Source organism: Petaurus breviceps, unplaced genomic scaffold, assembly GCF_028583685.1.
Source record: "Petaurus breviceps papuanus isolate PSGF00001 unplaced genomic scaffold, PetGlider_PUasm1.0 349802, whole genome shotgun sequence".
NCBI lineage: Eukaryota > Metazoa > Chordata > Mammalia > Diprotodontia > Petauridae > Petaurus > Petaurus breviceps.
In genome coordinates this window covers 1,625-15,061 of record NW_027186195.1, presented here as the reverse complement: position 1 = coordinate 15,061, position 13,437 = coordinate 1,625, and the positions used below count along the sequence as shown (strand labels likewise).

Here is a 13,437-nt window from a genome sequence, read left to right as displayed (position 1 = left end):
CAAGAAGTATCTACTGAAAAACAAGCCTCCCACCCCAGGCTCCAGGTACACTTTAGCCTAGGGGCAGGGAAGATCTTCCAAATCTGCATTCCCATTACAGCTGCCTCCAGGGGGAGATTTGTTTCTCTCTGTCATTTTGTGAGTTCTGTAGCTCTAAAATTTATTTAGAGCCATATTTTACAGGTATTGGAGATGGTTGTATTGGGAGCTCACAGAATTTCCTGCTTCTCCACGGCCATCTTGGCTCTGCCCCCTAAAGCCCTCATTTCTAAAATATTTAAAAAACTGAATCAAATTTATAAGAATACAAGTCATTCCCCAATTGAAAAAATATTCAAAGGACATGAACAGGCAGTTTTCAGGTAAGAAAATTAAATCTATCTATGATAATATGGAAAAATGCTCTAAATCACCATTGTTAGAGAAATGCAAACCAAAATAACTCTAAGGTATTACATCACACATATCAGATTAGCTAACATGATAAAAGAGGAAAATGATAAATGTTGTAGAACATGTGCAAAAATTGAAAACTAATGCATTTTTGGTGGTGTGGTGAATTGATGCAATCATTCTGGAGAGAAATTTGGAACTATGGACAAATGGCTACAAAACTTTGACCCAGCAATACCACTTCTAGGTCTTCAAATCAAGCTGCAAAATTTTCTTTCTCACTCTTTCTACTTAAAACAAAGTCATACTTCCTCCCATCCTCTCAACATGCCTAAAGCATCTGAAGCTGGCACAAGGGCACACAGAGTAACTTTCCAGGGACAAAAGGGACTTGGAGCACATGGGTTTGCCCCTGACCTCCTGCTGTGTGCAGGCTATGGCCCCTACCTGTCCACAAATCTTCTTATCTACCTTCCATACTTTCACTCAAACCTTTATTTCTCTTTCATAATCTCCCAAACACATTACTCAGAGTGCCCCAATTTCCTTTACATTTCAAACACATCTCAGGCTACACAAACTATTATTAAACCAATGTCTCACTAACACTTTACTTTCCCAACCTATGGAGTTGATTTCAATCAGAGAATTCTGTTCAGTAGTCTGTATATCACAGGTATCCTCTAGAAGATCAAAAAACTCCAAATCTCTCATTCTCATAAAAGGATTTAGAAACTCTTAGTGCCTGTTCCTAGTCCTAACATAGAAGAAGGTTGTGGAACAAAATCCTTAAAAGATCTATTAAGATGTTTCAGTGATTAGAAAACTTTTAGGAGACATACAGTGGCTTATGTTCCTACTGAAACACAGGAGTGGGGTTCTGACTAATCCAAACAACATTAAGAGATCAAAAAATGCTTGACTGCCTGCTTGACACAGTTTTCTAAATTAAAAATCAAACTCACCCTCTTTTTTGGTCCTGTTTCTCATCACCTTTCAGAATCTGGAGAGAATCAACACTCAATATTTACAGATCAAGAGAGTTGTATTCCTCCTACACCCCTTTCAACATGATTTATTAAAAAATGAAAAACAAAACAGCTCTTATATTTTAAATTACTGAATTTTAATTTTAAATTACTGAAGTCCTAATTGACTGCATTTAAAGCTATGATATAAAAGTCCCGGTTGATTTCTTAAAGGCAAAAACTTATTTTTGTACCTAAAATATATAACCTTCATTCCTGATATTTTTGGGGGGTGTGGCAAAGACAGTTCTCTAGATTTAATTTGAACATCCTAAAGTGACTTAAAGTAGATCATTAATTATCCTCACTTGGGATGATGGACTTGGTCCCCAAAATCAACCATGGCACGTTTCAGCCAAGCTGCAGCTACTTTGTCTGAGATATTATCACCTAGGATCTGCAAGTTAAAAACTGACCAAAGGGAAAAAAAAATCTTGGAGCTTTTACTCATAGAGAAAGACACCTTCTCTGACTCCACATCCCAACCTAATTCTTGGCAGAGTGTCACTCTGCTTTTTCAGTTCCCTTTCTTAACAAGCTGACCTTAGAAAACCTCAGACAAAAAGACACAGAGAGAAACAGAACAGAGCCTTAGTGCCCCAGAACATGAAAAGTTGAGATTAAAAACTAATTTCTTTCCTTGCTTTAATATCTCCTTTACTTTACTCACTTTGCCTGACAGCAAGAATCCTTTTGACACACTTCTGCCTGAAAAGGTTAAGAACAGGTCAACTTTACACACCTAGACACCTTCACTTAAAGGGCCTTTACACAACACACATACACACTCACTCAGAGATAGAGAGAGAGTTTGATTTATCTGTAGCCCCCAAAACTTGAAAGCAAGGATTGTAGCTTTAGGAATTCTCTGATCATCATCCCAGATTTCACTATTTGAAATCCTAGTCCTACAAAAATTTTAGAATATATTGCTAGTACTATGGGAGTCTACTAGCACCTGGATTCATAAGCTGAATATCTGTAATATGACAAATTTCCCATGTGGTCTTCACTGTGCACACAGGTTTTCTCTCTCATTCCTATATAGCTTTCTTCACAGGACCTTTTTTAAATAGACACACCTGACTTAATGATCTGTCTCCCTGTTAGAGTGAAAATTAGAAAAAAAATTTGCAGCACAAATGCTAAAAACAGACATGGACACATACATGCTTATTCAGATAAAATTTACTTACTGGCAAAAGGGAGAGTCAGACCATGGCCAGAGTCCCAACAGAGAACTCTCCTTAAGAAGAATATCTGCCCATGAGCTCAACTGAGGCGAGTTAGTTTTTAGGAATCTAGAGTGAAAGGATGTGGTCCCTTCATGGTTAGCCATAACTGTGGTATTTAAAAAGGTTTTGAGAGATCTAGTTTCTGGGAAATTTAGTCATTTTATTAATAAGGCTAGAAGGTTATTAATTAAAAGATGATCGTCTGGTCATCTCTCTTACACCAAAGATCCCTCCCTATTGGTGGTGGGGTCACAGTTTATATACTCTTCAAAGAGGAGGTGATCCCAAGGGGAGTCAATCAACTCAGACCAGCTAACACAATAACAGGTATGGGCTATATTAAAATGAAGGTCTTGGGATACTTGACTTGTGTCACTCAAATCTTGGTCAAAGAGACATCAATTTCCATATCACCTGTCTTAATAATAATAGAAATAATAACAATAGAAAAAAAACATTCTCCAGAGTCTCTCTGAGCAAACACAATGAGCAGAACTATGCCCATTAGCCCATTTCTTTCGCTGTCTAATTAGATCTTGGCCTGGCTAAGATTTCTCACATTGGTTTGATTTCTAGATGTGGAGGTAGAAAAGGGGAAAAAACATTGGTGCTAATACAATAATTACTTACTAAATATAAGAGAAATATTCATTTCTCACAACCTTCCTGGAGAAACAAACACCAAACCCTCACACATCACTCAAGTGGAAATCAGAGAACCTTAGATATGTCTAAATATGACAGGCATTTAATTATTAGTTTTTTTATATTACTAAGGATTCATATTTACTGTAGTTGGTGCCCAAACATACTGCTGTCTTCCCAAGAAATCCAATACAAATGATTCCCCCAATTCCAAGGCACAGTTCGGGCTAGACCAGTCAGCCCTGTTAGACTTCTCTAGCCTGGAAAACAGACATCCATACATAGTGTCAGTATGGCCACTGAAGGGCAGGATATGGGAGGAGGGGTAATAAAAGGCAGAGAATCCTAGTAACCCATATCTCTGTACCTTTTAAGGTCAGAGTCCCCAAGGAAGGAAAGAGGGAGACAAAGACAGAGAGACAGAGACAAAGGAGAAGAAATATAGAGACAGAGACAAAGGTAATGAGAAACAGACAGAAATTGAGACAGACATGAAGATAAAAACTAAGGCAGAAAAGTAATATAGAAAGGGGGAAAATAGAGAGAGAAAGAGAGACAGAGACAAAGAGGCAGAGAGAGGTAGATACGGACATGAATATAAATAGAAAGAAAAAACATTTCCTCTCTTTAGCTTTGTAAGACTATCAAAAAATGAAATCTAATTTACAGGAATGAAAATGGAGAGGGAAAGGTGAGGGTTAAGTAGCTTGGGTTTCCCTGTTTGCCATTTCTTTTAAAAAATGCTTTTTTTTAAAAAACCCAGTTAGTGAAAATTAACGCTTTCATACTGATAGGCACTTACTGATAGTTCCTACAGTCTTTGTTAGGCTGGCTTGTAAAAAGTGCTGCTCCTGTGGCATCCCTGACTTTCACTGCATACAGAGGGAGAAAGCTTCCAATGACCAGGTCTCCATCTCTGCTGAGGCTGGGGCTGATTTTGTGGAAGCAGGTGGGCTCCTCTGGCCTGCATACAGAAGCAGGAAGCTGCAGGAACAGTGTCAGCAGCAGAGTAGGAAGCCACCAGGAAGTGTCGCTCTGAATGTGAAGCACCATCTCCCTGAACATCAGCCAAAGCCCCAAACCTGGGAGGGGCCAAGGAGCTGCCTGGACCAGAGCAAAGTCAATGTCTTGGGTCTCTGATTGATGGAGACCTGTCCAGCTCCAGAAATATTGCTGATGTCCAGTCTGGAGTCCTCCGTTTATATCTGAAGAAACAAAAAGGAGAATGAGTCAGGCCCTTGCTCAGGACAAGGACAATGATGTAAGACCAAGCGCTGAATTTATAAGACTTCCCTTGCTGTTTGACAGCACTGACTTCCAGCAGACTCAATTTAGGTACTGGTAGGGGCCCCTCCCTTTGAACCCCAGTCTCCAGAGAAATGCCTGTGTGTATTAGAGGTCTAAGGACTGTCCTTGCCTGGAGCATCCCCAGCTGTGTCTCTCCATCCAGGGTAGAAAGAGAATTCAAATAACATGTTTGGGCTTTTCCCTGCTGTTCCTAGCAGAGCTCACCAGGTGGCTGAAACTTTGGAGTCTCAGGGACTCCTTCTCAATTAGAGATATTTGTCTATTCCTGGGTCAGCACAAAGATACAGGGACTCTGTGACTGACCCTTGTTGTAACTTCAGTAAGGAGACTGAAAGAGGATCACGAATCTGACTATTTCACATAGTATTCCATGTGAACAGCAAACAACAAGCATTTTTGTATCAGATAACTGATCTGTGAGCTGACCAGTCACGGTTGTTGTTTTTTCATGGTGTATTGTGGAGGTCCTCTCAAAGGAATTCAAACTCAGATCATCTCTAATCCAAGCAAAAGCATTTATTTGATAGTGACACCTCTCAGGAGTGGACTGAGATCTGAGTGGAACTGGCAACTTCAGTAAGAAAGACAGGCAATTTTACTGTGTCATGATTCTGGTTACACAACAGAAATTATGAATATTAAAAAAGAAACAGGAATGGCTTATGAAGGGAATAGGTAATAGTGGGGGGGGGGGTCCCAGCCTCATTGGCACTACACATGAGATTACCCACAATGCATATGGAGGTTGGGGGCATTGACATATGATCATGATATTATAATGACCCTCTTGACATAAGTTCACCTAAAGGACAGCTTTTGCTATACTAAACAGGTGCCTACTTAGGGAAAGTCTCTTCTACATTTTTCTGTGCCTGCTTCCTTCTCAGACATATCGATGCTGCTGCTTTCTGATTGACTGGCTGTGTTGGTCCTGTCTGAGATTAGATGGATGTGGCTGTATTGCAGTGTGTGGACACATCTGTCGTTTTATGAGGAATGGGCCTGAGGTCAGTGATTAGCTAGAGGCAGTGGTTGGGATTCCATCACATGGACACAACTGTACTTCCAGTGGGGCATGAGTTCATGGAAATCCCTGCTGTTCTAGTGAGGTAAGGAGGTATATATGAGGAAGTTAGGACAGAGAGTCAGGGCGAGGGGCGGTGATGAGAAAGGGGCAGTGGGCCTATTTTCAGTGAGGCCTTTGATTGAGTCTGGCATGGAGGGTCGGGGGAGATTAAAGCCAGATTGTTTGTTTAAATCGGGACATATCTACTGTTCTGTAAAGCCATTAAAGAAGTTAGAATATTGCATCTTGGGGCATATTTATTAGGATGCCATTAATGGTTGGAGTGTCTGTAAGGTTGCCTGAGTCAGAGGTCATATGTAGCAGGGCCTGTGTGCCCAAAATACAGAATAATCACTTCCTTTGATGTGCTCATAAACCTCATCTCTCACCATGATGAGGATGGAAGCTTAGATGGAGTTTTCCTAACTCAGTTTATACCAAACAGAAATCCCTTCTTCAGTCACGAGCACTGGAGACCCATCAGTGCCTCAAGTTTTCTGCCTCAGTACAGCCACACTCACAGACTCTTGGCATGTGTATTTTTATCCCAAGACCATAGACTCAGAATTCAGAGCTGAGGGGAACTTAAAGGAAGTTTAGCATCCTTGCCTTCATTTTAAACTTAAGGACACCAAGGCCAACAGGCATGATGCGACTTGCCTAAAATTATATAGAAAGTAGCAGAAGGAGGAATCAAAGTCAGGGCATCTGCTCCCACACCCTCCACTAGGAGTGGAAGAATATCCTTTCTAGTAATACATCACACACCTGTCTTCCAATCTGGGTTTCCTCTCTATTTTTCCACTGTGATATTAATCCTGTTGATAATAACAGTCATAGCCTGCATTTATGTAGTCATTTAAGTTTGGAAAGTGTAATGGACAACTGAGAAAGCAAGACAGCAAAACCAATTATAATTTGATGGGAGTGTTTATGAACCGGCCGGTGCCTGCCTCCCCAGGAGGGAAGACAGCCCTGAGTCTTCTGTAAGATACACTTATATAGAGCTAGGTGCTGCTAATCAACAAAATATGGTTCCAAGGTGGGGTGTAATGCCGTTAATGCCGTTTCTAGTGAAGCCTTGATTACCTAGCAAAGCCCCGGATACAAACATAAACAGACCTGAATCTGGGGCATGTTTCTAGCAACACAGGTGAAACGTTCCCTCACTATCATGGCCTATTAGGTGGTTTCCAGGGACCCTGGTAGGAGTCCCCTTCTAGCAGATTGCAACTGGGAGGGGGATTTAGTGTGTAATTTCTGGTGGGCACTTCAGAAAGCACTTTATTTGTGTTATCAGCTTTGAATGCCACAACAAGCCTATAAGGTAAGTGTTATTCTTATCTGCCTTCTATAGATCAGGAAAGTAAGACTTTCTCCCAGGTGTTGGAATTTCTGGTTAAGGCCTCTAAGATGCACGGAGAGCTCAAGGGGACTCCCAGAACATGCAGCTCATCATTCCCTCCTCAAATAAATGAAACCCAAATTCCTTTGGGGTAAAGGGCAAAGGTCTCAGCTTCTGAAAGTGCTTCCTGTTGGCAAGGGGTGTAGAGTTGTCCGTGCCTCTCTGGGTCCCATTAAAGGGGGTCAGACTTCACATTCAAGGGGTCAGACTCCAGAATATGGATGATGCCAAGTCCAGTGGGCTTGTGAACTTGGATTCGGTCAGAGATTTGCATAGCCTTAGTGGTCATCCGGAGGTTGATGAGATGAGGTAAATGAGTGATTAACAGTAGGAAGTTACTGGAAGCTACCTGAAGACTACAGGCTATGGTGGGCTAGGCCAGTTCAAGGGTGGACTGATATTTTGATAGGCTCAAGGGTGGGAAGTCTAGTAGCAGAGGTTTGGGCCCAGTCACAATGTAAGGCTTATGGCCTCATGCAAATACCTCATCAAATGGGATGATTTATTCAGAGTTCAAGGGAGGTTTCCAGAGCCTGTACCTCATCATATGTCTTGAATCCTGGAGAAGACAAACCTGGCAAGGAGGTTGAGCAAACAAAGACCAAACAGGCACCAAAAAAATAGAGAAATTTCCCTGATACAAAATACAATTTTCCTAGTTGGAATTAAGGATGGCTATGGCAAGGCCAAAAGGAAAGGGGCAGGTATAATTTCACCTCTTTTTATCTTTCCTGCTGGAGGGGGCTGGGGTCTTTCTAAAAAGTAGCTTTGATGAGGTGCAGGTTCTGAGAACCCACCTTGAACTCTGCCCATTTGATGATGCATTTGCATAAGTCCATAAGCCTTACATTGTGTCTGGGCCCAGACCTCTGTTACTAGCCTAGCCCTCCATTGTCCTTCTACTTCCCACACTTAATCACTCTTTGACCTCATCTGACTTCTCCTGAAGAGCCTCCCCAAACTCCTCTCTAGACCATCCCTAGATTCCTCAGACACCCTTTGTGTATATAAGATCCCATCTTCCCTCCATGTTTGTGAGAGGGCCATAGAATGATCTAGCACAGACTTACTCTGTGTCCAACACAAGTGAACTTTTAATAAACCTTACTTTTGTTTGGCTGAGAAGACTTGAATCGAATTCATTCAGCAGGACCCGGTGTGTTGGTATTTTGGTCTCCAGAGCAACCCTAACCCTCTTTATTGGTAACCTCTTCATTTTTGTGGTTTCCTGATACCAGAAACACTGCTAATCTCAATCTCTTCTCCAGCAGGGACTGGAAGGTATGTAAGCCTCTGTCTTTTCCTAGTACCTTGGAAGTGTGGTTTGGTTCTTTTTTGATGGATTAGTTTTGGAGGGGGGGCTGACCTCTCAGTATCCATTAGGTCACACAGAAGGCTGCTTTATGCTCACTCTGACCTCAGGTTCTTGGTCCTGTTTGGTTATCAGGAAAGATTGTGACATGCTTGAAGCTAGAGCCCCTCCACAGAGGGGCAATGGGGACCAATTAAATGACCCCTTTCCTATGGCTTCAGCCCCAGACGCCTCTCCCCCCAGCAACTCCTGCTCAGGCCACTCAGGCAGCTCCCCCAGCCCCTTCTGCTGTACCCCAAACCTTTTCCCATTGGTTCCCCTTCCCTTTTCCTCTAGTCCAACACCCCTCATTTCCTGTCTCCTACACCATCCATATCTCTTAACCTGCATCTCCCAGCATGGCCCCTCCCGCTTCAGGGACCCTTGCTCAGGTCCCAGTCACTGGTGAGGCTGAAGTGCCTCCCTCTGTGGCCCCTCCCCATCCACTCAGCCCTCAGGCCCTACCCCAGAGGCAGTTATAGAGGTATCTCCTCCTCTGACCATTTCCACTCCTCAGGTGCTGGCTGACTTTCCCCCTTGCCAGCCATATCCCCCAGTCTTACAGTCTAATCCAGTTCAGCCAGCACCCCCCAGTCACTCTCTCACAGAAAGTAGGACTTCCAATCTTCTTTCCCAAGCCCCTATCCCCATAGAACCTTAAGGGATTTTTCTCTTAAGGGAAGTGGCTCCCTTGTCTGGTGGGACAGCTAAAGTGCATGTCCCATTCTCCATTTTGTATCTCAATCAAATTAAAGAAAAGTTGGGTAAGTTCTCCAAAAACCCAACAAAGTTTACTGAAGGATTTTGGGACTTATCCCTGCAATTTGAGCTTCCTTGGGGTGATTTGCATATTCTCTTCTCTATCTGTTGTTCCACTGAGGAGAAGAGGAGAATCTGGGAATAAGCTCCAAAATTTGGGAATCAGTTGGCTAGCGATGACTACAGAAAATACACCCAGGAACAGCTGCTGTTCTTACTAGTGACCCAGGATGGGATTATCAAATCTGGGTGGATAGGGAGAAAAGAGACCATGTGGTACTTTGCCTGTTACAAGGCCTGAGAACTGCATTTCAAAAGCAAGTAAATTATCAAAAAGTCAGAGAAATTTCTCAAATAAATCAAGAAAAACCTCACCCTTTTCCTAGATAGACTTGTAGAAGCTATTAAAAGGTATACAAATTTAGATCCTGACTCTATAGAAGGGGCAGCAATCCTTAACATGTATTTTATTAGTCAGTCTGCCCCAGATATTAGGAGGAAACTGCAGAAATTGGCAATGGACCCCAAATACCTCAGGCCCAATTACTGCAGATGGCCTTTGGAGTCTTTAATAACAGAGACCTGTTTGCAGCAGAGGAGAAAGAAGGCAGGGAATGAACCAGAGACAGAGAACATGCTGGATTCTTGGTTGCTACCATGGCCAGGAAAAACCCCTCCAGGGGACCGCCTTGGAGGAAGCCCAGTCACTTGGGCAGAGGGGGAAACCTGCTTTTGATGCCACAAGGAGGGTCACTGGTCCAAGGAGTGCCCCTCCAGGGCACCCTCCAGAGGGAGCCCCAGGAACCAACACCTCTAGAATTCTGCCCATCTGACCAGTAGGGACATTGCAGGAAAGATTGTCCCCGAGGTTGGAAAAGTGGTAGAGCCACCTCCCAGTACCCTGTCCTCCAGTCTTCTCAAAATGCGAATGACGGGTAAGCCTGGGGCTTGGCAGCACTCCCACCTTCTCCATTGCTGAGCCCTGGGCAAGCATCGAGATCGAAGGTAAGGTTACCTGCTTTCTGATCAATACATGAGCTACATTCTCTATTTTTATTAATTACTATGGCCCTACTTGGCCCTCGACCTGTCGGGTCATGGGCATAGAAGTGAAAACTAAGGGATGTTGCAAGACAAACCCCTTCCCCCTGCCTATTTGAGGATCTGTTGTTTGAACACTCCTTCCTTATTATCTCCTCTTGCCCTGTCCCCTTGTTGGGAAGGGGCCTGATGATGAAATTGGGGAGTCAATTTTCTCTTTTTAAACCTCTCATCTCCCTTTTCCCATTGTTCACCAGAGTCCCCCGCCCCCAAAGGGTACCCACTAAGAGGGTTAAGGTTGCTCTGGAGACCCCAAAATACCAACACTCCAGGTCCTGCAGAATGAATTTGACTCGAGTCTTCTCAGCCAAAGAAAAGTAAAATTTATTAAAAGTTCACTTGCATTAGACACAGAGTAAGACACCTGCTTGGTCAGAAGGTTGTGGGAAGAATCTAGGTGTGGTCTAGGGGAGGAGTTTGGGGAGGGTCTTCAGGAGGAGTTAATGAGGTCAATGAGTGATTAAGGGTGGGAAGCCACCTGAAGATTACAGACAATGGTGGGCTAGGCCAGTTATTTTGATAGGCTCAAAGGTGGGAAGTCTAGTAACAGAGGCTTGGGCTCAGCTACAATGTAAGGCTTATTGCCTCATCCAAATGCCTCATCAAATGGGATGATTTAATCAAGCCTCCAAGTGAGGTTCCCAGAGCCTGTACCTCAAGGACTCAAGGAGAGCTTGAAGGGGCTCCCAGAGCCCATACCTCATCAGTAGGACCTATAAAGTGCTTGGAATAAATAGGCCTTGTAAAGAATATTATGAAATAATTAAAATTATTACTTAGACATTCTGTATGAAAACTTTTGGTAACATAATATAGGTATAATTGAATTTATTTTAGTCTCATTTTAAATGAAATTTGTCTCCTGGAATTTATTATAAAATTTAGCATGAAACAAAATGGGAAAATGTATGGATCAGGAAACTTTTAAACTGTGTAGTCTTAAGCCAAATTACCTAAGGTAAACAATTTGTTAACTACATAAAAATAGTGCATACATAAATGTGATAGTTCATTGTATTATAAATATGGATTGGAAAAGTGCACTCTTTGATTTTTTTGAGTTATACATTTAATTGTTAAAAGACTGATGTAAATATATTTGAAAGTTAAAAATAAAACCCTTTGGGAAAATAGAAGTCAGCAATAATGTTTGGTTTGGTTTCTGAAGTTCAGAGAATTCTTTGCTAAACAATTGGAGTACACAACTTGGTGCCTCCAACAGCATGTGGACAGTTGAAAAAGAACTAGCTTGAAGTTCAAATGTCAATGGGGGGGCGTAAATATATGCGAATAATGCTGATGTGAATTATTATTGGAATTTTTTATACCTCTGATGGAAAGTGTGAGGCAATGTCCTGGAATTTATTTCATCCCTTGGAATCCACTTTTTTCTTTATCCCTTCCTGGGTGTTCCTTTCTGGCCTCAGCAGGATCACATAACACTTGGGAGTAAAGATGCAGCCCAGTAACCCAGCACTGGAGGCCAGGATGGAGAAGATCTCTACCACAACCATGGCCTTGCCCTTGGTGCTCTGGTATGTGGGGAGGAAGGAGACCCACACACTGCAGAACACCAGCATGCTGAAAGTGATGAACTTGGCTTCATTGAAGGCATCAGGCAGGGTCCTGGCCAGGAAAGCCACAGTGAAGCTGCCCAGGGCCAGGAAGCCCATGTAGCCCAGGACACAGTAGAAGGCAATATCAGAGCCCTCATTACATTGAATGATGATGTGACCACGTTCAGAGTGTGGGTCAATGTCTGGGAAGGGGGGAGAAGTTCCCAGCCAGATGCCACAGAGAATCACTTGAATGCCAGAGCTGATGAGGACAATGGAGTTGGACACCCTGGATTGCACCCACATCCTGCCTCTACTCCCTGGTCTTGTAGCCCTGAAGGCCAGAACGACCATGATGGTTTTTGCCAAAATAGAGGACACAGCCACAGTGAAGACAACTCCAAAAGTGGTTTGTCTGAGGAGGCAGGTGGCTGCAGTGGGACGGCCAATGAACAGTAAGGAGCAGAGAAAACAGAAAGTGAGGGAGATGAGGAGAGTACAGCTGAGAGTCCGGTTATTGGCCTTGACTATGGGGGTATCTCGGAACTTCACAAACACACAGAGAACCAGGGCTGTCAGGAGAGAGAAGGCCACAGCTGTCAATGCCAGAGTCATCCCCAAAGGCTCTGCAATATCCAGGAAGGTCACAACCTTGGGGAGGCAGAGATCTCTGTCCTTATTTGGATACTCATTTTCTGGGCAGTTCTCACAGTGGTCCACATCTGAAGAGGAGAAGAATCCAGTCAAATCCTATTTTGTGTAGGAGGATCTCCCGCTAGTGACCTCCTCTCTGAGATTACCTTCCATAAATATAGTATTCACATAGTGTCTTGCCTATTCTATTAAAAGGTAAACACCTTGAGTTCAGGAACAATTTTTACCCTTCTTAGAATCCATAGCTCTTAGCACTGAGCTTGGCACAGAGTAGGTGTTTAATAAACACTACTGCCTACAGCATGGTATGTAAATAATGAACCACATTTTATTGGCAGTGGCTTGTATTATGGTTAAAGTGTGATGCAAAACCCCAGGCAAAGAAACAGGGTTCTAGAGCCAGCTCACCTTTGGCTGGAGTTCAAGAGCTCATTTGTTCCATAGAATTCATTGTGGTATGTAATATTTTCATATGCTTTATTAACATAAAAGTGAAAATAACCGCAGTGCTAATCCCTGAGGGACTTCATGAAGAACTGAGTCATCTACATTCAGAGAAGGGCCTATTTATGGCTCCTTTTTTTCCCTGTACAATTCAGTTCTTTTCATAATCAGACATGTCTTCCCTATTAAATATGACACTTCACTAGTTGAGAATTTGGAATATTGTTTTGCTTTTTAAAATCAGACTGATTTCACAAGTATAGTAAAATTTTCTCATGTCTTTACCTTGACTTTTGGAGGTAGGTAGAAATCAGGAAGATTTGAGTTCAAATCTGTCCTCAAAACTTTACTAGCTGAGTAATCCTGACCAAGTCACTTAACCTCTGTTGGTGTCAGTTTCCTCATGTGTGAAACAAAGATCATACTAGAGCCTAGGGTAGTTGTGGACATCAAGCAACATAAAATTTGTGAAGGGCTTTCTGAACCTTCAAG

The 13,437-nt window shown here is 42.7% G+C and overlaps 1 protein-coding gene across 1 annotated transcript; it reads right to left on the bottom strand.

The window, feature by feature from the left end:
* Window positions 1-11,658: 11,658 nt before the first annotated feature.
* LOC138168003 (vomeronasal type-2 receptor 26-like) lies at window positions 11,659-12,597 on the bottom strand (the record flags this gene model as incomplete). Its single annotated transcript, XM_069096972.1, has 1 exon — window positions 11,659-12,597. A coding segment is annotated over one exon (939 nt), but the record flags the coding sequence as incomplete, so codon positions are not given.
* Between the last annotated feature and the right edge of the window lie 840 nt (window positions 12,598-13,437).